Source organism: Heterodontus francisci, chromosome 6, assembly GCF_036365525.1.
Source record: "Heterodontus francisci isolate sHetFra1 chromosome 6, sHetFra1.hap1, whole genome shotgun sequence".
In the NCBI taxonomy this organism is placed as follows: Eukaryota; Metazoa; Chordata; class Chondrichthyes; order Heterodontiformes; family Heterodontidae; genus Heterodontus; species Heterodontus francisci.
In genome coordinates, this window is record NC_090376.1 from 154282769 (window position 1) to 154309040 (window position 26272).

General features: G+C 41.7%; 1 protein-coding gene across 5 annotated transcripts in view; it reads right to left on the bottom strand.

Moving 5' to 3' along the window:
- abcc4 (ATP binding cassette subfamily C member 4 (PEL blood group)) overlaps positions 1–26272 on the bottom strand; it is a 566891-nt gene that overhangs the window by 350614 nt on the left and 190005 nt on the right. For all 5 annotated transcript variants that reach the window (XM_068034379.1, XM_068034378.1, XM_068034377.1 and 2 more), the window contains exon 9: positions 2605–2709. In XM_068034379.1, the coding sequence (XP_067890480.1) occupies positions 2605–2709 (105 nt within the window). The remainder of the gene's footprint in view (positions 1–2604; positions 2710–26272) is intronic.

Genomic DNA, 26272 nt, shown 5'->3' on the forward strand with positions numbered 1-26272 from the left:
TTGAATGGTGGAGCAGGCCCGAAGGGCCAAATGGTCTACTCCTGCTCCTATTTTCTATGTTTCTATGTTTTGACATCATGGCAGCATTTGACCGAGTATGGCATCAAGGAGCCCTGGCAAAACTAAAGTCAATGGGAATCAGGGGGAAAACTCTCTGCTGGTTGGAGTAGTACCTAGCGCAAAGGAAGATGGCCGTGGTTGTTGGACATCAATTATCTCAGCTCCAGGACATCACTACAGGAGTTCCTCAGGGTAGTGCCCTAGCCAAACCATTAATGACTCTCTTTCAATCATAAGGTCAGAAGTGGGGATGTTTGCTGATGATTGCACAACATTCAGCACCATTCGCCACTCCTCAGATACTGAAGCAGTCCGTGCAGAAATGCAGCAAGACCTGGACAATATCCAGGCTTGGGCTAATAAGTGGCAAGTAACATTTGTGCCACACAAGTGCCAGGCAATGACCATCTCCAACAAGAGAGAATCTAACCATCTCCCCTTGGCATTCAATGGCATTACCATCACTGAATCCCCCACTATCAACATCCTGGGGATCACCATTGACCAGAAACTGAACTGGAGTAGCCATATATATACCATGGCTACAAGAGCAGGTCAGAGGCTAGGAATTCTGTGGCGAGTAGCTCACCTCCTGACTCCCCAAAGCCTGTCCACCATCTACATGGCACAAGTCAGGAGTGTGATGGAATACTCTCCACTTGCCTGGATGGGTGCAGCTCCAACAACACTCAAGAAGCTCAACACCATCCAGGACAAAGCAGCCCGCTTGATTTGCACCCCATCCACAAACATTCATTCCCTGTATCACCGACGCACAGTGGCAGCAGTCTGTACCATCGACAAGATGCACTGCAGCAACACACTAAGGCTCCTTCAACAGCACCTTCCAAACACGCGACCTCTACCACCTAGAAGGACAAGGGCAGCAAATGGTTGGGAACCCCTCCAAGCCACACAACATCCTGACTTGGAATTATATCGCCGTTCCTTCACTGTTGCCGGGTCAAAATCCTGGAGCTCCCTTCCTAACAGCACTGCGGGTGTCCCTGCCCCACAAGGACTGCAGCAGTTCAAGATGGCAGCTCACCACCACCTTCTCAAGGGCAATTAGGGATGGGGAATAAATGCTGGACTAGCCAGCGACACCCACATCCCATGAATGAATAAAAAAAACTTCTTATTGCAGCACCAAACTACAATTAAATGCTTGCAGGAAGAATTGTCATAATTTTTTTGGTAAACTTGACTATCTCAAAGCCTCTCACTATGTCCATGATGCAGAAAACAGAAAAAGAGGTGCTGAATCACTGATTCATCTCTGAAATAATCAGATGGTTAAACAGCTAAAACTGTTGAGTTATCCATTAACTGTGAAAACCCTAAAAAAATCCCAATTACTGGATGTAAATATTATTATACCATACTAATTATTTTCTACTTAATTGGCATCATTTTTTTAAAAAGTGTCATTTTGTAATAACCGTAACTAAGGAGGTATGTCATTCTTAGTTGAAAAGCATAACATTTTACTTTGATTACAGCTGGCTATGCCACCTTTTCCCCTCCTTTTCTCCTACACACATTAATATGCTTTATTATATTTCATGATGGTTTATTCTAAGATATGAAAATAGCTACATACAAGACTTGTAAGAGTAGTCAAATTTCTTTTCCTACCGTTCTGATCAAAGGTCATCAACTTGAAATGCTAACTCTTTTTCTCTCTCCACAGATGCTAGCTGACCTGCTGAACTCTTTCAGCACTTAGTTTTTATTTCAGATTTTCAGCATCCACAGTATTTTGCTTTCATTCTTTTCATCTGCAAGCCAGTTGTACTGATTGTAAAGGATTTTAAAAATTGCTGTGGATCTTCAAATCTGTTTACTGTATCCAAAGATTCTGCTTGGTCCCATGATAAATACGGTGACATGACTAAGAGAAACAACCTACACCTAGCCCAGGTTCTCTCTACACTGCCATTCAAGTCAGTCAAAGCTTCAGAATGATTACATGCCCTTGAAAATTTTAGCATTGATTGGGTACACAGTAGGCTCTAGGTTACTTGGTAGGAGATTTCTTCATTTCTTACTTTCAGCCATATGAGACCAGAGTAACCTTCCAATATTCACTATCCAGGGCATAGACTCTCGGTTAATGCATGCAGATTGATCGCTTGAGTGAAGGCTGAAGCTCCTGAAGGCTCCCAACATCCACAGAACCCTACCCAGCAAGAGTCAAGTCCTCCAAGGAAGGAGAAAAAAGGGAAGAAAATATGGAAATAAAATGTAGATAGGAGAACAAAGCATTTTGTACTAGTTCTACTTCTAGCCTTTTCTTTTTCCTAAACTGATGCCACAAGCTGGGGAATTTTACTGGGAGTGAGGATAATGGTATAATGTTGCATCGGACTCAGCCATTAATGGATAAATAAATTAATTATTTTCTTGTCACAAACTTGCTCATCTTGTGTGTAAATACAAGTGCCTCTCACTTGAGGGAAAGGGAGTGGTCAGTATTGACACAGTTTAGGGTTGAAGAATTTTTGAGACAGAAAATGCTTGCATATTATATATTCATTTTACCTTGTCCCAAAAGCAAGTGAGATCTTCTATGTGGACTGAATAATCGTTTTCACTGCTATATACATCCTCATTGCATTTTTTAATTTCTTCGAGGATCAGGAATCCCTATTAATGAAATAAAATCAAAATCTATTACAAATAAGGAAATATTAAAATTGAGGAAACAGAATACAAAACATTTTGTGATAAAAACAATTTAAATTTGCAACTGGAAAGTGAAAATGTTGACAATATCTAGAACATTCAAAAATTTCAAGTTCCTGATCATGTATTATCATACAATCTTGGTCCATAATCTGACACTATTAAACTTAATAAACATATAGTCGCTTTCAATAACTTACTAGTTTTAAATTAACATTTTTGTTTTTCAAATACAGAACTTGATTGAAAGTGATTTCTTCAGCCTAGATTGTTTTGCATGTACAGCAGCATCAAGACATAACTGATAAAATTAATTTTTCTTTTTCTCGAAATAAATACCTTAAACTGGAAAGTCAATCCCAAATAATCAGCTGCCCTGACTAAATAGGTCACTGAGTTTCTAATTTTTTTTGCAATTCATGCTCTTATTTTCAGCTTTATCAGGACAAATCCATTAATTCTTCTTAAGCACCTCTTTCACTAATCTACTAAATACCAAATCTAAGCAGAACTGTGTTTAGAAAGTAGCCTTATTCTAAATTAGATTTTGCTGTAACACACAATACAGGATTGAAAGTACCCAAACCCTCCTACACTTTGCTATATGGTGTTTTATTGTGCTTAATGAAATGAGGGATATGGTGCTGAAAAATGCAAAATATTTCCACTTTCTTCATTCTGTGTTACCATCAGGACACAGTAAAGGGCATTAGATGTAGAACAAAGTTCCTTTTCTTTCCCATACATTCCTTAAACCTAACATTAATAAAAGCACCACTTACTGCATAGGTACATAGGAAGATAGGAACAGGAGTAGGCCATTCAGCCCCTCGAGCCTGTCCCGCCATTCAATGAGATCATGGCTGATCCGCGGCCTAACTCCATATGGGCCTTTGGCCCATATCCCTTAATATCTTTGCTTAACAAAAATCTATCTATCTCAGATTTAAAATTAACAACTGTTCTAGCTTCAACTGCTGTTTGTGGGAGTGAGTTCCAAACCTTTACCACCCTTTGCGTGAAAAAGTGGTTCCTAACATCTCTCCTGAACGGTCTGGTGCTACTTTTTAGACTATGCCCCCTAGATTTTGAATCTCCAACCAGTGGAAATAGTTTATCTTAATCTAGCCTGTCTTTTCCTGTTAATATCTTGAAGACTTCAATCAGATCACCCCTTAACCTTCTAAATTCTAGCGAAAACAGGCCTAATTTGTATAATCTCTGCTCATAACTTAACCCTTATAGTCCAGGTATCATTCTTGTAAACCTACGTTGCACTCCCTCCAAGGCCAATATATCCTTCCTAAGGTGTGGTGCCCAGAACTGCTCACAGTACTCCAAGTGGGGTCTAACCAGGGTTTTGTACAGCTGCAGCATAACCTCTGTGTCTTTATACTCCAATCCTCTGGATATAAAGGCTAGCATTCTATTAGCCTTTTTGATTATTTTCTGCAATTGCTTATGGCATTTTAAAGATCTATGCACCTGAACCCCCAAGTCTCTTTGGACATCCACTGTACTTAACCTCTTCCCATTTAGAAAGTACCCTGCTCTATCCTTTTTTGGTCCAAAATGGATAACCTCACACTTGCCCGCATTGAAATCCATCTGCCACAGTTTTGCCCACTCACCTAGTCTGTCAATATCACTTTGCAATTTTATGCTATCATCTAGACTGTCTACAATGCCGTCTAACTTTGTATCATCAGCAAATTTGGATATATGACTTACTATGCCATCATCCAAGTCGTTAATGAATAATGTGAATAATTGAGGTCCCAACACAGATCCCTGCGGGAACCACTAGTTACATCCTGCCAATTGGAGTACTTACCCATTATCCCCACTCTCTGTCGCCTACCACTCAACCAACTTTCTAACCATGTCAAAAATTTGCCCTCAACCCCATGGACTTCTACCTTAGTTAACAGTTTCTTATGTGGGACTTTATCAAATGCCTTCTGGAAGTCCATATAAATAACATCCACAGACATTCCCCTGTCGACTACCGTAGTCACCTCTTCAAAAAATTCAATGAGATTTGTCAGGCATGACCTTCCTGTCATGAATCCATGCTGGCTGTCCCTGATTAACTGAAAATTCTCTAGGTGTTCAGTCACCCTATCCTTGATTATAGACTCCAGCAATTTGTCCAACAGATGTCAGGCTAACTGGCCTGTAATTTCCTTGGTTCCCCCTTTCACCCTTCTTAAAAAGTAGAGTGACATGTGCAACTTTCCAATCCAGAGGAACCACTCCTGAATCTAGGGAACTCTGGAAGACTATAGTTAGGGCATCTACAATGTGCTCGCCTACTTCCTTTAACACACTCAGATGGAAACCGTCAGGTCCTGGGAATTTCTCACTGCACCAGCCTAGAAAAGAAATTGGATGGATAGCTATTTTACTACATGATTTTTCTACTTTATTGATACATTAGAGACAAAATAGCATTTTTCCAAGAAGCAATTACTTTAAGGGAGAGTATCTCATTCCTCCCTTAAAATGAAAAATACAGGAATGTATAGAGCTAATACAGTCCATCTGGTTAGTCCCAGTATCTAGGAAATATACCCCACAATATTCCCCTGGTACTTATTTTAGATTTCCAGCATCCACGTTTTTCTTTTGTTTTTCAGTGCGCAGGATGTTCCTCGATTTCTCTCCTTTCGACGTAAATGGTTGAAAATGTAGAAAAACACCATTCCAACATTTCGGGCAGTACCCAAAACTTTGTCTCACATGTGAAGCTCCAATTCAGGAATGTCAGTTGATTCTAGAATTGCTCAGGACAAGGATGAACTGTACTGAAACTTTCTTCCCAAGTATGCAACAGATCTCAAATCTATGGATAGCAGACTAGAATGAAGCGAAAAGCTCCAGATCTCCAACTTTGCATCTGAAACATCCATTCATTGGAGTATCAAAACCAAAGATTTGATCGGGGATGTTGGAGAAATTTTTCTGAGCTTTGCTAATTATTACTTAACTTTGTAGAAGCAGAAAAGCAGGACACAGCTTGTAGCTAATCTAACCACAACCAACGGTCGTAAAATGTGGCGAATTCGGTGTAGTAGTAGCACCAAATTCCAGGAATTTGGTGATCCTAATTTGAGTTTGCACGAGCTGTTCCTCCACCGGGTGGAGTAAAGAGGCTGTGGGACAAAAGGAGTTAGGACAACCGTCTGGGACGGTGAACGACTGGGGCTGTAACTAAACTACCAAATTGACCCGACAGGCACGTGATCGTTGCTCCTAAGTACACGTGCCGGAATCTGGCCCTAGAGAGAGAGGCTGTGGGACGGAGGGAGAACGAAAGAGCGTTGGCCAGAGAGACAGGGGTGTGCCGGTTAGCTGACCTTGAGAATTTAACATTAACTGCGCCTGTTCGTATCCTTGTGTCTATTCGTTTTGTTGTGTCTTGTTTGTTTTCCTTTGTTTTAATGCTACTTGATTCATAGAAAAGAACTCGTAAATTTAGAAGGTTTTGAGAAAGTAGGAGGAGTAGAAGGAAGATTGGACTCAACGGCTTCCAAGAAGGAAGAGTCGCCTCCGGGGACAAGTAAACTATGTCCTCTGGAGAAAGGCGACCCACGTCCGTTTGCCCCATCGAAGAAGACCTAAAAGCGCCACGGTAAATATGTGTTTTAAAGATAGGTATGTTTTAGAGTAAAAACAAGTAACTGTGTCTTTGATTCGACTGTGAGAATGTCGGAAGCTTCCGCGAATGAATTGAATATCTGGGAAGAACAGCTTGTGTTCTGTACAGATTGTGTTCTGTAGAAATGACTGTCGTTAACTCTTTGTTGTCTGGCTTTAATGTTGAAAATTGAATTCTATTAAGTTGTTTGGAATTGAGTGAGTGTGAAAAGTGATTGTTGAGTGTGTTCATTTCGATTTAAGATTGTGCACCCAGGAATGGGATATAAAATGGAATTATATTTTAAGTTAAAGTTTTATTTTTAATTAGTTTTGCAACTGTGAAAAGGCAATGAACAATTTTCTAAGAGATAAGCTTCAGCCTTGAAGATGTTTGGCAGAAATCCAATTTGAAGTTTACAACTCCTGCTTTAATTGGAGTTCCAGTTTAAAATCTGTTCTAGTTTTTGGAGTCTAAATTTGAAGACATGTTTTACTGACTGTTATATTGTTTTAAGGGAAAGAAAGGATAGAAAAGGAGATATAGGAAAGATTCTGTCTGTTTAAAAAGCTTCTGTTTGTGTAAGGACCTAGTGTTAAGTCTTTTGTTGTAAGAATGTTAAATAACTTTTTCTTTAGTTTTTGGTTTTATTACAGTCATTTGAAAAGGCACCTGAAGAAAGAGCAAGAAAATGATGTAATTTACCTATCTTTTAAAATAAGCATGTGCTATTCTGTTCTGTGTGTAGTTAATAAGTATTATAAGTTAATAAGTCTGAATTGAATTAATACTGTTAAGGTTAATTGACCTGTTTAAGTTGAAGAACTGGAAATGTCATTTGCAACCACAATGAACTTTCAAGTTTATTATGTCGAGTTTTGGAGGAGTCTTAAGTTCCGGACACAAGACTCGTTCATATAACATCAGCAGTTTTGATTTAAATATTATTGCAGTGAATTGGAATTGGAATCATCTTTGTCGTAAAATTCCTTGGATTAGGAACCTCTTACAAGAGATACAAAAAGTTTGGAAACAATTGGAGTTTAATCTAAAATGCTGTCTTTCCTGATGGAGATGCTTTCCTTTGAAATTGAAAATGTTACACATGATTTTGTTGTTTTAAACCCTAAGGATACCAAAAGGATTGAAAAGGTTTAAAATAGATAGTTCTTTTCGATCAGAAAAGAAAGGTTTCGTAAAGTTACGTAGCTGAGAATGTTTTGCTCCGCCCCCTTGGAGACAAACAAAGAACTTAACTCGCTGCAGCTTTTTGCATAGCTGAGAGTCAAACTTATACATATTGGACATTGTTAAATTTTACATTTCTAATAGACAGATAGAATTGGACAAATTGAACCATTGGGCTCAGGGGCACAGCCACAATGGATTCTTTTTAAGCAGGTGACGGCAGGTTCCAAGGCCACATGAGAACTGATGCCACAACAAGAGATCCAGCAGCTTTGAGAATTTAAAACTTAATTGCAGACATCAAATATCATAGCATCTTTATCAATGAGACAAAATGCTTGAGAAGGAAAGATAGTTGCAAGCATTTCTGTCCTTAACGTACAAAAAGTACAACCAAGTCTGGGCATAAGAAATTGGAATCAATAAACAAAATTTAACTGATATGAGTGGTTATTTAAAGCACTAAAAGGGAAATTTATCTGATATTTAAGAGGACAATCAAAGTTTTAGAAAATAACAAATCAGTGGTTTACTGTGTTGGACATTAGCAATGGGTTCTGGGCCATACAGTTGGCACAAGAGTGTCAATATAAATTTGCGTTTACGTTCAAGGGACAACAGTACATCTGGACGTGTCTCTCCCAGGGATTTTATAATAATCCATCGATATTCCACCTTCCTTCAGAAGGTTAGAGTGAAAGTTAAGCTGAAAATGGCACAGATAATGAAGGAAAAGGTTTCATATTTGGGAATAGTAATAACACAGGGAAAGCATGAGACAGGGCGGCACAGTGGCGCAGTGGCTAGCACCGCAGCCTCACAGCTCCAGCGACCCGGGTTCAATTCTGGGTACTGCCTGTGTGGAGCTTGCAAGTTCTCCCTGTGTCTGCGTGGGTTTTCGCCGGGTACTCCGGTTTCCTCCCACCACCAAAAGACTTGCAGGTTGATAGGTAAATTGGCCATTATAAATTGCCCCTAATATAGGTAGGTGGTAGGGGAATAGAGGTGGGGATGTGGTAGGAATATGGGATTAGTGTAGGATTAGTATAAATGGGTGGTTGATGGTCGGCACAGACTCGGTGGGCCGAAGGGCCTGTTTCAGTGCTGTATCTCTAAATAAATAAAAAAATAAAGAGCAAAAGTGAGTGCAGACAATCCTCGAACTCCCCCTAACGCAAGATATTAAAGCACTAAAAAAAAAAGGGACAGTTCCTATTTCAGGTTGTGAGGTTAAACAGACAAGAAGCACCAACCCCCACGGTTAACCCCACATCCGAATTACCGACGAGTACGGTTACGACCCAACAGCCACAAGTGACTGGTCTCCCTTGCACGGTCTTGACTACAGGACTAGAAAATAGACTTGCGATAATAAAACCTAATAAAATTGTATATGATAATGTAAAGCTTGAGTTGGTACCGGTAATATTGATTTTCTCAGATATCCAGCTACCTGACTGGTGCCCTGAGAAGACCCGAGAGTTGTACAAGGTATTACTGTAACAATTGTTGAGACAGGAATTTGGTAATGAGAAAATGATAAAAAGATTACATAAAATACAATGATGTGTTACCCTATGTTATGGAAATTGGAAAAGAGGTAATTGGAACAACATTGTCCATTGTCTGAGTGTAGTCTGGAAAACCAGGTGATCATATGTCCTCATCCTAAATATAAAACGGCAGAATCAAAATGTGGATTTAATGCCACTATAAATTGCACCAGGGAGACTAGGAAAGCATCGTCAGGACTAACCCATGTGGCCTATATGGGAAAGGGGAGATATTGCTTAACCACCACAGCGAAGGAGTACCAGTATGGACATAAACGGACTTGTCCGGTGAGCAACAGTACATTTTGGTTCAACCCACAAATACCAACCCGAGTAGGGAAGATGGAGTTGGTAGAGATACATGAACAAAAGACAGAAACGATAACTGTGACAAAGTATTAAGGAGGATTTGACAAATTACCTCCGGGACTATGAATATACTATTCAGCCATTGCCCACACGCTTGGGTAAAGAGAGACAGCAGCTGGAAGTCATTACTGTAGTGTACTACAATCTGGAACATCAGTCGAAGATGCGACAAGATGAGATTGACGAGATAAATGATTCTACCTGGCAGGAGAACTTATGGAACTGGGGTCAGACGTGCAGATACACCCCTGGTTTAGAATTATCTCCCATGTCCTGATAGTGGTTTTGGGTATCCTGGTGTTAGATGTGACATACTTAATTTGGCAACTTAAGAAATTAATTAGGCAATGCAAGAGGATGTATGAACACAGGTTGGACAGCTACCCGAAAAGCAATTAGTGTTCGAACTTGCTCTGTAAAAGGAGGGACAATTAGTTATGCCATAAAAGGGGTAATTGTATAACCTTTTCATGTATACTTAAAAAATGAGTTAATGAATGATCAATGTACTTTATGAAATTGTATTGTTTGTACAATCGATTATGTAACAGTGATGCTTAAATGAGATGGTAAATGTACAAGTGTACCACCTTTTATTTTGTAAGCAAGTATTTGAAGCCCCTGCCAAAACTTATGCCTTTACAGAGTTCCCGCTGCCCCCTTGTGATATAAGCAGGCAACGTATTGAGTGCGACCCCTCCGGGTGTTGAAGGCTGTTTCTAGACAAATAGAGACCATTAAAGGCACCTCGGTGGGATCAAAGGAAGGATTCTTAAAAGGGTTGTAGAAGAGTCAAGAGGGGACTGTGAGAACAGAATTTAGGACTTTTAAGAACAGAATATTATGGGGACATTTAAGATGAGATTAATCAATCATGTATTGCCAACTTGGCCTTGCGACTGGTACAGCGCGATGGCAGAAAAAGATATTATGCTTCAATGATTACTTTAAGCCCCTGCCTCCCCCTCTACTCATGATGATGCTGTGTTATCATGGTATGATAAAAGGAGGGATTGTTGGAGAAATTTTTCTGAGCTTTGCTAATTATTACTTAACTTTGTAGAAGCAGAAAAGCAGGACACAGCTTGTAGCTAATCTAACCACAACCAACGGTCATAAATTGTAGACAGAGCAGCTAACCACAATCAGACGTTACGGCCAGATATGGTGTCTGGAGTGGGATTGAATTAAGGAACTAGCTTGTTATTGTTGAAACTGATGTTTTGCTGACCTCAGACTCTGCATGGTGCAGTCAAGTAGGCGGTCTTGTGATCATCTTGTGGGCGTTTATCTAATTGTGAAATTGTTAGCTCTGCCTCTGTTATACTATATAGGTCCACGGCGATCTGTAGCTCTTGGGAGTAGCACTGGACTGCCTTTAGGTAAGGTGTGCTACCCCATGATATCATGCAATAAAGTGTTTGATTCTCAACGTCTGAGTCCGGAGAATTTGTTCAACAATTGGGCACAATCTGGATTTTCTCCAACAGGGGATCAATCCATTATTTTGCTCTCCCACCACAATCCTTTACAGTTGATAAGAGGTGGTAAGGCTCATTTAACTGCTGTTTCCAGCCCACAAATTCTGTCATGGATGCACATGCTCCTGTCTGTTAACGTTACATTTGAATGGCTAAGAGTCTCACATGGAGGTCATGGACCTTCTGATAATAGGCAAATCATATGGATGGGAAGCACTCACAGCTCCTGCAGCACATCCAGTGTTTGCAGAAGCTTGCGCAGTCAAGATTGAAACTGCCTGGCTTTTAGATGGCAGTTCTTTGATTGGGGACAGTAGCAGTCACATGGTGTTTGCAGATGCTTTTATTATTCAAGGCCAGAACCAGTAAGAATTTGGATTCAGAGTTAAAAATGGTGATACGCAGCCTGCAGAATTAATTGCCCTGGTACAATTGGTGGTTGAGGTCTTCAACTCTAATCAAGATATTAGTTGGAAATTTGGTTTACACCTTTAAAGGCATTCTCCTCAATTTAGAGTGGTGGGCCTTTCACAGCTTTATGGTAACCAATGCGTCAGACATTAAGCATAAACAATTACAGAAAGTTTTACATGGCACAGCCGATAGCAAAGGCAGAAAAATCTAAATGTTTAAGGTTAAATCAGACGAGAACAAATGGAATCAGGGAATGAGCTGGCTGATAAGAAAGTCAAGGATTCATTGTCGCCAAAAGAGACTTCAATGATGTGTAATCAAGGGGCATCAACCTTAATTGTGCAAACCAGGAAAATGTCTTCTGCAGCAAAGTATAATCAGTTGCAGGATATGCAAAGCACTGATCCATAGATAGCGTCTGTTTTTGAGGGCCCAGGTACTCTATAGGATAGGAGAACACAGGTTATGCATGACATGGTCATGGGAGAGGTGAAGGAGGACCACCGGTTAGGAAACTCATGTCATGGATACATGGTTCATTAGTTAGGGAGCAGACGAGGGTACAGGAAGCAGTATCACAGTTAATGAAATTTGCCTGGTGGCTGGGAGTAAAACTTAGCGGCACATATACAACTTTGTTTAACTTGTGCACAGCAAGATCACGCATACTACAAATCATGGGGGCATTGTTGCACCAGGCCTGGAAGGGTCCATGGGAACAGATTCATAGAACATAGAACATAGAACATACAGCACAGAACAGGCCCTTCGGCCCACAATGTTGTGCCGATCCTTTGTCCTCTGTCAAGGACAATTTAATCTATACCCCATCATTCTCCTTTATCCATATACCTATCCAAAAGCCTTTTGAAAGTCCCTAAAGTTTCTGACTCAACAACTTCCCCGGGCAAGGCATTCCATGCCTCGACCACTCTCTGGGTAAAGAACCTTCCCCTGACATCCCCCTTATATCTCCCACCCTTCACCTTAAATTTATGACCCCTTGTAACGCTTTGCTCCACCCGGGGAAAAAGTTTCTGACTGTCTACCCTATCTATTCCCCTGATCATCTTATAAACCTCTATCATGTCACCCCTCATCCTTCTCCTTTCTAATGAGAAGAGGCCTAGAATGTTCAGCCTTTCCTCGTAAGACTTATTCTCCATTCCAGGCAACATCCTGGTAAATCTCCTCTGCACCCTCTCCAAGGCTTCCACATCCTTCCTAAAATGAGGCGACCAGAACTGCACACAGTACTCCAAATGAGGCCTTACCAAGGTCCTGTACAGCTGCATCATCACCTCACGGCTCTTAAATTCAATCCCTCTGCTAATGAACGCTAACACCCCATATGCCTTCTTCACAGCCCTATCCACAGATTGATTCTGTAGGACCTTCCCTTGAAGTTAGGGGGATAAAAGGTTTTGGTTGGTTGCGGTGGATGCATTCACCCAGTGAGTGGAGACATTTCCTACTGCCAACCAGACCAGTGCCACAGCTGCTGGGGTATAGCACAGGAGATTTTTGCTCCGCCTTTGTCAAGGAAGTGTTTAAATAGTTAAATGATTCCTGGAAATCCCACAGCAATTTCATATCATCCTCAGGCAGGTGGGCTGGTGAAACGCATGAATCAAACTCATAGGTTGACTTGTCAAAAGTATCTGATCAGGTTGGGAGAGAGTGGTTCAATCTTTTACTATTCTTACTCATACAAGTGAGGAACAGGGCAAAGCTAATGATTGGGATTCACCATACGAGGCATTGTTTAGCCAATTTATGCCAATGTGGGAGAACCTGTTTGTGCTTATAGACTCGAGTCTGAAATCAAACAGCACAATGGAGGCATGTGTCACCTCGCTCCTACATTTGGTCAATGGCTTGGCAAGACACATGGATGCTGAGCAGACAGCTCATGTTTTTTAATTTGTTCATGAGATGTGGCGTCACTGGCTAGGCCAACATTTATTGCCCATCCCAATTGCCATTGGTTTGATACAAGTGAATGGCTTGTTTAAGAGTCAACCACATTGCTGTGGGTCTGGAGTCACATGTAGGCCAGCAGATTTCCTTCCCTAAAGGACATTAGTGAACCAGATGGGTTTTTACAATAATCAACAATGGTTTCATGGCCACCATTAGATGACCTTTTTAATTCCAGATTTATAAATTGAATTCAAATTTCACCATCTGCCGTGATGGGATTCAAACTCATGTCCCCATAGCATTAGCCTGAGTCACTAGATTACAAGTCTAGTGACATTACCACTACGCCCTTTTCATGTGAAAAAGGAATTTGATCAGGTTAACCTTCATGCCTAACAGGTCAAGGATCAGGTTATGTTGATCAAAGATAGGAAGAGGCAAAAAAGTAGATTGGGAAAGGCCCTACAGGACGATCAACAAATTGGCTTCTTCTGTGAATTTGCTCTGGATTGGTACTGCACTTGGTACGGGCAGCAGTGGCCATAAAACAGCGGGAGAGAGGAAGACCCAGACGTCGGATTCCCAAGTGACGTCAGGATTCAAAAAGTGACGCGTGCGCAGGGAAGCAGCTGATTGGTAAGTACGTTCAGGTGAGTTTTTCTACTATTTATACGACTGCATTAGCTGCAAAAGTAAAGGTAAGGACTTTGGATTGTAGTGGGTAGCGTTTGGAGTAGAACAAATTTGTATTTTTTAATTAAAGGAAGTAATTAAGTAATCTAAAGGTAAGTCATGGCAGGAGAGCTCGCACCCATGATATGCTCCTCCTGCGCTACGTGGAAAATCAGGGACGCTTCCAGTGTCCCTGATGACCATGTGTGCAGGAAGTGTATCCATCTGTAGTTTTTGGCTACCCGCACTACGGAGCTGCAGCTGCTGGTGGATTCACTGTGGAGCATCTGCAATGCTGAAATCATCGTGGATAGCATGTTTAGCAAGGTGGTCACACCACAGGCAAACGCTGCAAAGGCAGAAAGGAAATGGGTGACCACCAGGCAGAGTAGAGGAAGGCAGGTAGTGCAGGAGTCCCCTGTGGCCATCCCTCTCTCTAACAAATATACTGCTTTGGATATTGTTGGGGGAGATGGCTCAGGGGAAAACAACATGATCCAAATTCATGGCACCATGGTGGCTCTAGTGCACAGGAGGGGAGGAAGAGGCTTTAGTGATAGGGGATTCAATCGTAAGGGGAACAGACAGGCGTTTCTGCAGCTGCAAAAGAGACTGCAGGATGCTATGTTGCCTCCCTGGTGCTAGGGTCAAGGATATCTCTGAGCGGCTGCAGGGCAAGCAGCCAGTTGTCATGGTACATATTGTTACCAATAACATAGCTAAAAAAAGGGATGAGGTCCTACAAGCTGAATATAGGGAGTTAGGGCGTAAATTAAAAAGCAGGACCTCAAAGGTAGTGATCTCAGGATTACGACCAGTGCCACGTGCTAGTGAGAGCAGAAAAAGCAGGATATATCACATGAATACGTGGCTGGAGAAATGGTGTAGGGGGGAGGGACTCAGATTCCTAGGACATTGGGACCGGTTCTGGGGAAAGTTCGACCAGTACAAGCTGGACGGGTTGCATCTGGGCAGGATCGGAACCGATTTCCTCAGGGGGGTGTTTGGTAGTGCTGTCAGGGAGGGTTGAAATAAGAATGGCAGGGGGATGGGAATCTGAGTAGGGAGACAGAGAATGGGGAAACAAGGATAGAAATGAAAGACAGAAAGGTAAGAAGCAAAAGTGGAAGGCAGAGAAAACGAGGGCGAGAAACAAATAGGGTCATAGTGCAAAATAAAGCTAAGATGACTAACAATGTTAAAAATACAAGTCTAAAGGCATTGTGGCTTAATGCACAGAGCATTCACAATAAGGTAGATGAATTAACAATGAAATAGATATAAAGAGTTATGATGAAGTAGTGATTACGGAGACATGGCTGCAGGGTAACCAACGATGGGAATGAACATCCAGGGGTATTCAATATTTAGGAAGGACAGGCAAAAAGGGAAAGGAGGTGGGGTAGCAATGTTAGTAAAGGAGGAAATCAATGCAATAGTGAGGAAGGATATTGAGTCAGAAAATCATGATGTGGAATCTGTATAGGTGGAACTAAGAAACAGCAAGGGGTAGAAACGTTGGTGGGGGTTATCTATAGGCCCCCAAACAGCAGTGGAGATGTAAGGGATGGCATTAAACGCATGCAATAAGGGTACAACTATAATCATGGATGACTTTAATCTACATATAGATTGGCCAAACCAAATTAGCAATAATACTGTGGAACAGGATTTCCCGGAATTTGTACATGACTTTTTTTAAACCAATACGTTGAAGAACCAACTAGAGAACAGGCTATCCTAGACTGGGTATTGTGCAATGAAAAAGGATTAAATAACAATCTTCTTGTGCAGGGTCCCTTGGGGAGGATCGACCATAATATGATAGAATTCTTCATTAAGATGGAGAGTGAAGTAGTTGAATCCGAAACTATGGTCCTGAATCTAAATAAAGGAAACTATGAAGGTATGAGGCGCAAGTTGGCTCTGGTAGATTGGGGAACTTTACTAAAAGGGTTGACGGTGGATAAGCAATGGATAATATTTAAAGAACGCGTGGATGAATTACAACAATTATTCATTCCTGTCTGGTGCAAAAATAAAACTGGAAAGGTGGCTCAATCGTGGCTTACAAAAGAAATTAGGGATAGTATTAGATCCAAAGAGAAGGCATATAAAATTGCCAGAAAAAGCAGCAAGTCTGAGGATTGGAAGCAGTTTAGAATTCAGCAAAGGACAAAGATGATTAAACGGGGGAAAATAGAGTGAGAGTAAACCTGCGGGGAACATAAAAACTGACTGTAAAAGCTTCTATAAATATGTGAAGAGAAAAAGATTGGTGAAGACAGATGTAGGTCCCTTACAGTCAGAAACGGGAGAAATTATAATGAGGAACAAAGAAATGGCAGAACAATTAAACACATACTTTGGTTCTGTCTTCACAAATGAGGACACAAATAACCTCCCAGAAAGGTTAGGGAACCAAGGGTCTACTAAGAGGGAGGAACTGAAGGAAATCAGTATTAGGAAAAAAATAGTGCGAGGGAAATTAATGGGGTTAAAGGCTGACAAATCCCCAGGGCCAGATAATCTACATCCTAGAATACTAAAGGAAGTGGCCCTGGAAATAGAGGCTGCAATGGTGGTCAACTTCCAAAATTCTATAAACTCTGGAGCAGTTCCTACAGATTGCAGGGTGGCAAATGTAATCCCAATATTTAAAAAAGGAGGGAGAGAAATAACAGGGAATTACAGACCAGTTAGCCGTACATCAGTAGTGGGGAAAATGCTAGAGTCTATTATAAAGGATGTGATCGCAGAACACCTGGAAAGCCTAAAAATGATCGGGCAAAGTCAGCATCAGCTTACAAAAGGGAAATCATGCTTAACAAATCTACTGGAGTTTTTTGAGGATGTAACTAGTAGAATAGATAAGGGAGAACCAGTGGATGTGGTGTATTTGGATTTTCAGAAGGCTTTTGATAAGGTCCCACATAAGGACTTAGTGTGCAAAATTAAAGCACATAGGATTGGGGGTAATATACTGGCATGGATTGAGAATTGGTTGACAGATAGGAAACAGAGAGTAGGAATAAATGGGGTCTTTTTCCAGGTGGCAAGCAGTGACTATTGGGGTACCGCAGGGATCAGTGCTTGGGCCCCAGCCACTCACAATATATAATAATGACTTGGGTGAGGGAACTAAATGTAACATTTCCAAGTTTGCAGATGACACAAAGCTGGGGAGGAAAGTGAGCTGTGCGGAGGATGCAAAGAGGCTCCAATGTGATTTGGACAAGTTGGGTGAGTGGGCAAATGCATGGCAGATGTAGTATAATGTGGATAAATGTGACGTTATCCACTTTGGTTGTAAAAACAGAAAGGCAGATTATCTGAATGGTGATAGATTGCGAAAGGAGGCGGTGCAACGAGACCTCGGTGTTCTTGTACACCAGTAGCTGAAAGCAAACATTCAGGTGCAGCAAGCAATTAGGTAGACGAATAGTATGTTGGCCTTCACTGCAAGAGGATTTGAGTACAAGAGCAAGGATGTCTTACTGCAGTTATACAGGGCCTTGGTGAGACTACATCTGGAGTATTGTTTAGTTTAGTTTAGCGATACAGCACTGAAACAGGCCCTTCGGCCCACCGAGTCTGTGCCGACCATCAACCACCCATTTATACTAATCCTACACTAATTCCATATTCCTACCACATCCCCACCTGTCCCTATATTTCCCTACCACCTACCTATACTAGGGGCAATTTATAATGGCCAATTGACCTATCAACCAGCAAGTCTTTGGCATGTTGGAGGAAACCGGAGCACCCGGAGGAAACCCACGCAGACAGAGGGAGAACTTGCAATTTTTGTGCAGTTTTGGTCACCTTATCTGAGGACAGATGTTCTTGCCATGGAGGGAGTGCAATAATGATTCACTAGGCTGATTCCTGGGATGGCAGGATTGACGTATGAGGAGAGATTGGGTTGGCAAGTGTTTAGCTAGAGTTAAGAAGAATGAGAGGGGATCTCATAGAAACCTACAAAATTCTAATTAGACTCGACAGGCTAGGTGCAGGGAGGATGTTCCCGATGGCTGGGGAGTCCAGAACCAGGGGTCTCAGTCTCAGGATACTGGGTGTGCCATTTAGAACTGAGATGAGGAGAAATTTCTTCATTCAGAGGGTGGTGAATCTGTGGAATTCAAGAGAGAGATAGATATATTTCTTAATGCCAAAGGGATCAAGGGATATGGGGATAAAGCGGGAACAAGGTACTGAATTGGACGATCAGCCATAATCTTTTTTGAATGGCAGAGCAGGCCGGAAGGGCCGAATGGCCTACTCCTGCTCCTATTTTTCTATGTTTCGATGTCTGGAAACATGCAACGCAACTGAAACTTTTTGGGAAAAGGCCAGAGTGCATGGAATAAGGTTGCAAATGGAGCAGGAAGGTGGCTCATGTTAGGGTTTGCACTTTGTTGTTACGTGTTAACCCATTCAGGATCAAGAACAATTATAGAGTGTGTGAATTGTTGGTTAGGGCTGTCAGAGATGTTTCAACCTTTTGAGTTGCCAGTGAACTACCCTCTCCGCCAGATGCAATATCTCTACAGGCAACTTAATGCTTTGTGTCTCCCTGGAACATTCTGTAAGTGTGATACGGAGCTGGTCTGAGAGTGTTGCCTTGGTCTAGCTAGAACTCAATGGGATGGATCAGACAATGCACCACAGTCAATTGTGCTGTGCATAATCCAATTCTTATTCCTGGCATGGGGCCTTTCAGGAGAAGGGGCAAGTATATGCAAGTGTGACTTCATACTCAATTACAGTGTCAAATACAAATTTTACACAATCCCGGTTGGGCATTTGCCAGTTCATATTGAGCACATTGCTACAATGCGTCGGATGGACTCGGCAAGTGGTAATGTTAGCGGTGAATAATCGGGCTGTGTGACAGCTGGCCAGCCCTTTGCAGGCGCAATTAATCACCCAATTTGTGTTACTTTAGATGCTCAGTTAAGAGCAACCAGGGTTGCTCAGCTGCACCCAGAATGCTCTGATTAGAATAGAATTGAGGTGTCTTTTCAGAAGGTATGGTTCACCTCTTGGTACTGACAAAAAAAAGTGAATTGTTCGATACCATCTTGGGGTGGGCATTGGGCTACTAAATTCAATGGATGTTGATGCTCTTGAAAAATAAATTATTGGTGATGACAGTCAGTAAACAAAGGGATGGGTACATGTTACAACCGAGGCGGGAGCAGTGCACTGTTTTATTCTAATCCCAGATCTCCACAGGTCACAACATATATTTAAAATTTTCCCACTTACTGATATGGTTAATCATGTATTCTATTTTCCCCAGAATAGAACACAATAACAAGGCTTCTTTAATGAATAATAAACTTAAAAGTTTATTAACTAGTAATGAAGTAAAGCATAAAAACAACAAAGAACAAAGAACAGTACAGCATAGGAACAGGCCATTCGGCCCTCCAAGCCTGCGCCGATCTTGATGCCTGTCTGAACTAAAACCTTCTGCACTTCCGGGGACCGTATCCCTCTATTCCCATCCTATTCATGTATTTGCCTCTTAAACATCGCTATCGTACCTGTTTCCACCACCTCCCCCGGCAGCAAGGTCCAGGCACTCACCACCCTCTGTGTAAAGAACTTGCCTCGCAAATCCCCTCTAAACTTTGCCCCTCGCACCTTAAACCTATGTCCCCTAGTAAACACACAGATTAAAATTTTAAAGTCCCAACATTAAATTTTAAAGCTTCAGAGCTCTGTTACAGACAAAAAGCACTTGGGCTGATTACTTGCTCATTGTTGAAGACAACAGCAAATGACATATGTTGTTTCAAAACTGGCATACAGTCCAACTTCCGAGTTCACGTAGACAGGCCACTAGGATCTTCCAGAACAGTTCTTTTCAGGTGGAGTTGAGAATTATTTTTAATAGGCTTTCTTCAAAGACAGGAGACGAGATGAATTGATACAGTGGACTTCTCAGGGTCTTTAGAGCTTTGCTGGAAAGCAAAAGTTGGGTTGTGGTCTTCTCTTCTTCCTTCACTTCTTGAACAGCACGCTAACTTTTTCAGTTGCTCAATCCAGATGGTAAAGACTGACTGCTACAACCAAAAGTCTGTGAGCTTTCTGCCCTCTCAGCTGCGTGCTGCTGCTGCTGGGCTTGTCCAATCAAGGAGCGCGCAACTGACTTCTCTGCCCACATCTTTCCTGCTACCAGGGCTTCTGTTCTATTTTTAACTTGAGATATGTGACAGCCAATACACTGTTGCCAAATTAGTTCTTTCAGCGCACTCTTGGAAAAAAACTGGTTCAGCATTTATTCAGTGTGAATTCCTTAAAACATATTTTAACAAAAAAAAATCACTTTCATAACATAAACAAGATTGTGATGATTAATTCGGATCTTCCAATCCTCAATTAATTTCAACCAGAAACAGTTCTGATCACATATGGGAACTTTACACTGCAGGGGCTAAAGGAGACAGTATGGATTATCCTCTTCCAAACAAAGCTACTTGGTCCTACTCGGAAACTGATCCGAGATTTTCTCAGAAGTTTTTCAACAAGCATGTGTGTGATAATATCCAACAGGGACAAGGTAATTTAACATCCTGTATGGAACAATCTCCTTCATGCAATTTTGAAGTTCCCGGTGGTTAAATGAATCTATAATTGTGAATACAGGTTTATGTACATAAATACATATGTACATAATACATGATTTATGTACATAATTTGCGCCCTTGTTTTGTTTTAATGGTTTTATTGTCACTAACGACCTAAACACACACATCTTGAAGTGGGATCTTATTGCGGAGTGTGGTAATTTGCAATTCTATCAACACAAAATGATTACAGAACAACAGATTTTTAAATTGCTGTAAATAGAGACATTTTGTCGAAGCTTTGCGTCTTGCACTCATCAGGATATTTCACACGAATACCAATGTAAGGGGAAGCAACAAATTTATACTGTATGAGAAGAAAGTGCTGATTGGTTGGCAAGTGGACTCTGATTGGTAGATGTGTTGCCATGGAGAATGCACCAGTTTATGGTGACTAACAGTTAACTGCCAAGCTTTGTTTGAAATTTAAACCAGGCAGCTTGACTCTGATTGGTTAAGGCATTGCCCGGAGGAATGAACCAGTGAATGCCTGTCACTTATTCTGTTTAGCTGAAACAGGCACAATGTTTGTACATGTTCTTTCTGTCTGCAAAGAACAGGGCCCTATACATTAATATATGGAGCTTCCAGTACGCGCAAATGTGCCACACTACGAGTCTGACTGACTATCTTAAACTGGTTGTCAGTGTAATTCTTCGCAAACTGAGGATTATTTAGCAAATGTTGTCCAATTGCAGACTCATATCTAATGTTGGACACTATGTTTTGAGTTCTGCAAGCACAGGCTGGTTAGGTATGACCTGTACCTTGCCTGTTGCAAACAGCAGAAGGGACATGTTATTAGAGTTTTTTGAGGATGTAACTAGTGGGGTAGCTAAAGGGAAACCAGTAGATGTAGTATACCTGGATTTTCAAAAAGCATTCGATAAGGTGCCACATAATAGATTAATAGGTAAGATTAATAGGGGTGGCACAGTGGCTAGCACCGCAGCCTCACAGCTCCAGCGACCCAGGTTCAGTTCCGGGTACTGCCTGTGCAGAGTTTGCAAGTTCTCCCTGTGACCGCGTGGGTTTCCGCCGGGTGCTCCGGTTTCCTCCCACAGCCAAAGACTTGCAGGTTGATAGGTAAATTGGCCATTGCAAATTGCCCCCAGTGTAGGTAGGTGGTAGGAGAATGGTGGGGATGTGGTAGGGAATATGGGGTTAATGTAGGACTAGTATAAATGGGTGGTTGCTGGTCAGCACAGACTCAGTGGGCCAAAGGGCCTGTTTCAATGCTGTATCTCTAAATAAAATAAAATAAAAATAAGGGCTCATGGTATTGGGGGGTAATATATTAGCATGGATAGAGGATGGGTTAACAGACAGGAAGAGAGTGGACATAAATGGGGCATTTTCAGGTTGGCAGGCAGTGAATAGTGGGTGCTGCAAGGATCAGTGCTGGGGCCTCAGTTATTTACACTCTATATTAATGACTTGGATGAAGAGACAGAGAGTAATGTATCTAAGTTCACAGATGATACAAAGCTGGGTGGAAAGGTAAGCTGCGGGGAGGATGTAGAGAGATTGCAAAGAGATATAGACAGGTTAAGTGAGTGGGCAACAAGATGGCAAATGGAGTATAATGTAGGGAAGTGTGAAGTTGTTCACTTTGGTCATAAAAATAGAAAGGCAGAATATTTTTTAAAAGGTGTGAAGCTGGTAAGTGTTGATGTTCAAAGAGACTTGGGTTCTCGTATAAGGAATGCACAAAGTTAACATGCAGGCGCAGCAGGCTATTAGGAAGGCAAATGGCATGTTGGCCTTTATTGCAAGTGGATTGGAGTACAGGAACAAAAAAGTCTTACTAAAATTGTACAGGGCTCTGGTGAGACCTCACCTGGAGTAGTGTGTGCAGTTTTGGTCTCCACATTTAAGAAAGGATATACTTGCACTGGAGGCAGTGCAGTGAAGATTTACTAAATTGGTCCCTGGGATGAGGGGGTTGTCCTATGATGACAGGCTGAGTAAATTGGGCCTATATTCTCTGGAGTTTAGAAGAATGAGAAGCGATCTAATTGAAACATACAAGATTCTGAAAGGGCTTGATTGGGTAGAAGCTGAGAGATTGTTCCACTGGTCAGGTTAATGTGTCCCAAAAATTTGAGTATCAGGTGTTTTGCACTGCTACTATAAAGTAGCATTATGTGTGCCAAAAGACGTTCGGCCTATCACACAAATGAATAATGTGGTATATGAATTTCATTGCCAGTGCAATGTTAGGTATGTCGGCTGTACATCCCAAAGACTGGCAGATGGTATCAGTGTGCTGGGAATTACGCTGACAACCAATTTAAGTTTGTCAGTCAGGCTTACAGTGTGGTACATTTGCGCGTATTAATATAATTTGCGGACAGAAAGAACATGTACACATATTGTGCCTAATTCAGCTAAACAATACAAGTGACAGCTATTCGCTGGTTCATTCCTCAGGGCAATGCCTTGACCACAGTCAAGCTGCCTGATTTAAATTTCAAACAAAGCTTGGCAGTTAACTGTTAGTCGACATTAACTGATGCATTCTCCATGGCAACGCCTCTACTTGCTCACCAGTCTCTTTTCATACAGCATAAATTTGTTGCTTCCCCTTACATTGGTATTCTTGCAATAGTCCTGATGAGTGCAAGACAAAAAGCTTTGACAAAATGTCTCTATTTTCAGCAATACTCAAGTTCTGTACTACCAAACGACTATTTAGACTAGAAAATGGAATCCAGCAAATTTGAGGCTGCAGCAACTCTTACTTCGACCAGTGAGACTGACAGGGAGTATAAAATGGGCGGCACAGTGGCGCAGTGGTTAGCACCGCAGCCTCACAGCTCCAGCGACCCGGGTTCAATTCTGGGTACTGCCTGTGCGGAGTTTGCAAGTTCTCCGTGTCTGCGTGGGTTTTCGCCGGGTCCTCTGGTTTCCTCCCACCAATGACTTGCAGGTTGATAGGTAAATTGGCCATTATAAATTGTCCCTAGTATAGGTAGGTGGTAGGGGAATATAGGGACAGATGGGGATGTGGTAGGAATATGGGATTAGTATAAATGGGTGGTTGATGGTCGGCACAGACTCGGTGGGCTGAAGGGCCTGTTTCAGTGCTGTATCTCTAAATAAAAATAAATAAAATAAATAAAGAGGCCCCGAGACCGAGACTGGTAGAGAGGATAGGGGAGCAGCCTGGAGACAGAGCACAGTGAGACTGGCAGGGAGGATTGGGTAGGCTCTGGGGAGGGTTCAGAGTGGACCCAGTGCATTCAGAAATGAAAGAAAAATTGAAGTGTGATGTTACAGGAAAGTGGATAAGTGACTGATTAGTGAGTATTTCTCTTTTCCTCTCCCAAAACTAGGGCAGTCTTTCAAATTAGAAGCCTGGAAATTAATAAACTCAATCAGGGTGAATAAAACAATGAGTGGTTTCATAAAAGTAGTAGCAGAGAGCAGATCTGGAGGCATTAATTAAAAATTAATAACTTAAACAGGGTACCAACTAGATTCTAAAAGAAATGTGATAGTACAAATTATGAACAAGATCTGAAGAGTTATAAAAACTGACTTTGTCTTTTAAAAAATTGACCATTCTTTTAAAAAGTGAACAATGCTCCAAAATGGCTGCTGAAGGCAAAAGGACTTGGTCTTTGCATATTCAAACTGTCTAAAAGGGACAAAGGAAAATCTTCAAAGCTAAGAGGTGTCAATGGCATCCATCCTACACCCACCCTAAAACATTCCAGAATTGAATGTCTTCTTCTGAAATAAAGAAGGTATGAAGTAGCCACATCCTGGGCCAATCTGCGATCACCATGGGGGAAGAGACCAAAGTGTCTCCTACCAGGAGGCGAGAAGTCACACAGCTTTACCCTAAAAAGCAGCCTAGAGAGAGACAGCCCAGAGAAAGAAACAAAGGCAGCATCCAGAAGCTTGTTTCCAGCAAACCAGAAGGGGCATGACTTGATGTGAAATTTGACATCTACACTTCATACAGCAGTGAACTAGAAGCGATCCACCGTCTTCAACTGAACTTTCAACCAAGAAACAAAATCTGCAGACACCTCAGGCCTACAACCCGTGAGAACTCAATTTCCAAGAGAATTCAACAAGTTTACCATGATCTCCCCCGAAACCTACCTCCCACTGATGATCACTTACTCCTTTTTCCCTCTCTATCTGTCTCTTCTTTTGTCTGTGCCTGTGCGCGAGCGAATGTGAGAGTGGATATGGTTGCGATAATTTCAGGATAAGGCGTGTTAATCAACAAACAATTGAATTTCTGTTTTAAACCCACAAGTAAACCTGTCACTGGCTGTTTATTTGACAAATAAAACACCAAGGGATTCAACCCTAATAACAGAACACACTTGCTACAGTCAGGTGGGAGGTGAACAGTGGGAGCGACCCAAATCTCACCACGCGGCCATAACAAGAGGGAATAGCACTGTTTTTTCTTTTAAGACCAGGAATGAGCAGCTGCGACCTGTTGCTTGCAATACCTGTGCCGCGTGGGTACCTCAGGACACTTAAGAGTCATTTATGACACAGGAGGAGGCCATTCTGTCCATCACGTCCATTCCAGCTCTCCACAAAGCTATCCAGTCAGTCCCACTCCCCTGCTCAATCCCTGTAGCCCTGCAAGTTTATTTCCTTCAACAGCCCATTCAATTTCCTTTTGAAATCATTGATTGTCTCCGCTTCTGGCACTCTGGTGGGCAGAGTGTTCCAGGTCATTATCACCCACTGCCTAAAAACAGTTCTTCCTCATATTCCCACTGCATCTCTTACCCAAAATCTTTACTCTGTGTCCCACCAGTTAATGGGGACAGTTTTTCCTTGTTTAACTTATCCAAGCCTGTCAAAATCTTGTATACTAATATTAAATCTCCTCTCAATTTCCTTTGTTCTCCTTAGAACAATCCCAACTTTTCCCACCTAACCTTGTAACTAAAATCCCCCAACCCTGGAATCATTCTGGTAAATCACCTCTGTACCTTCAAGAACCCTCATGCCCTTCCTAAAGTGTGGTGACCAGAATTGGATGCAGTACTCCAGTTGGGGCCTAACCAGAGCTTTATAAAGGTTCAGCATAACTTTCCTGATTTGGACTCAATGCCTCTATTTATGAAACCCAAGATCCCATATGCTTTACTAAGCACTCTCTCAATATGGCCTGCTACTTTCAAAGATACACATGCACATGTCCCTGTTTCTGCACTCTTTACAGCTGTGCCATTAAATATATATTGCCTCTGCCTATGCCATCTGTGAAAATGCATCATCTCATACTTACCTGTATAAAGTTTCATCTGCAACCTGTTTGCCTATTCTGCTAACCTATCTGTGTCCTGTTGCAGGCAGTTCATATCATCCTCACTTTGGCCACACCTTCAAGTTTGGTGTCCTCAGCAAATTTTGAGATTCTCCTCTGTATTTCAAGACCAAAGTCATTGAAATATAGCAAAACAAAAAGCAGTGGTCCCAGCATTGATCCTTGGGGAACACCACCGTCTACCATCCTCCAGTCTGAAAAACAACCATTTGCCACAACTCACTGTTTTCTGTCCTTAAGCCAATTTGTTATCCAATTGGACACTGACTCTCCCATTCCATACACCTTAATTTTGCTAACCAGCCTTTTATGTGGTACCTTATCAAATGCTT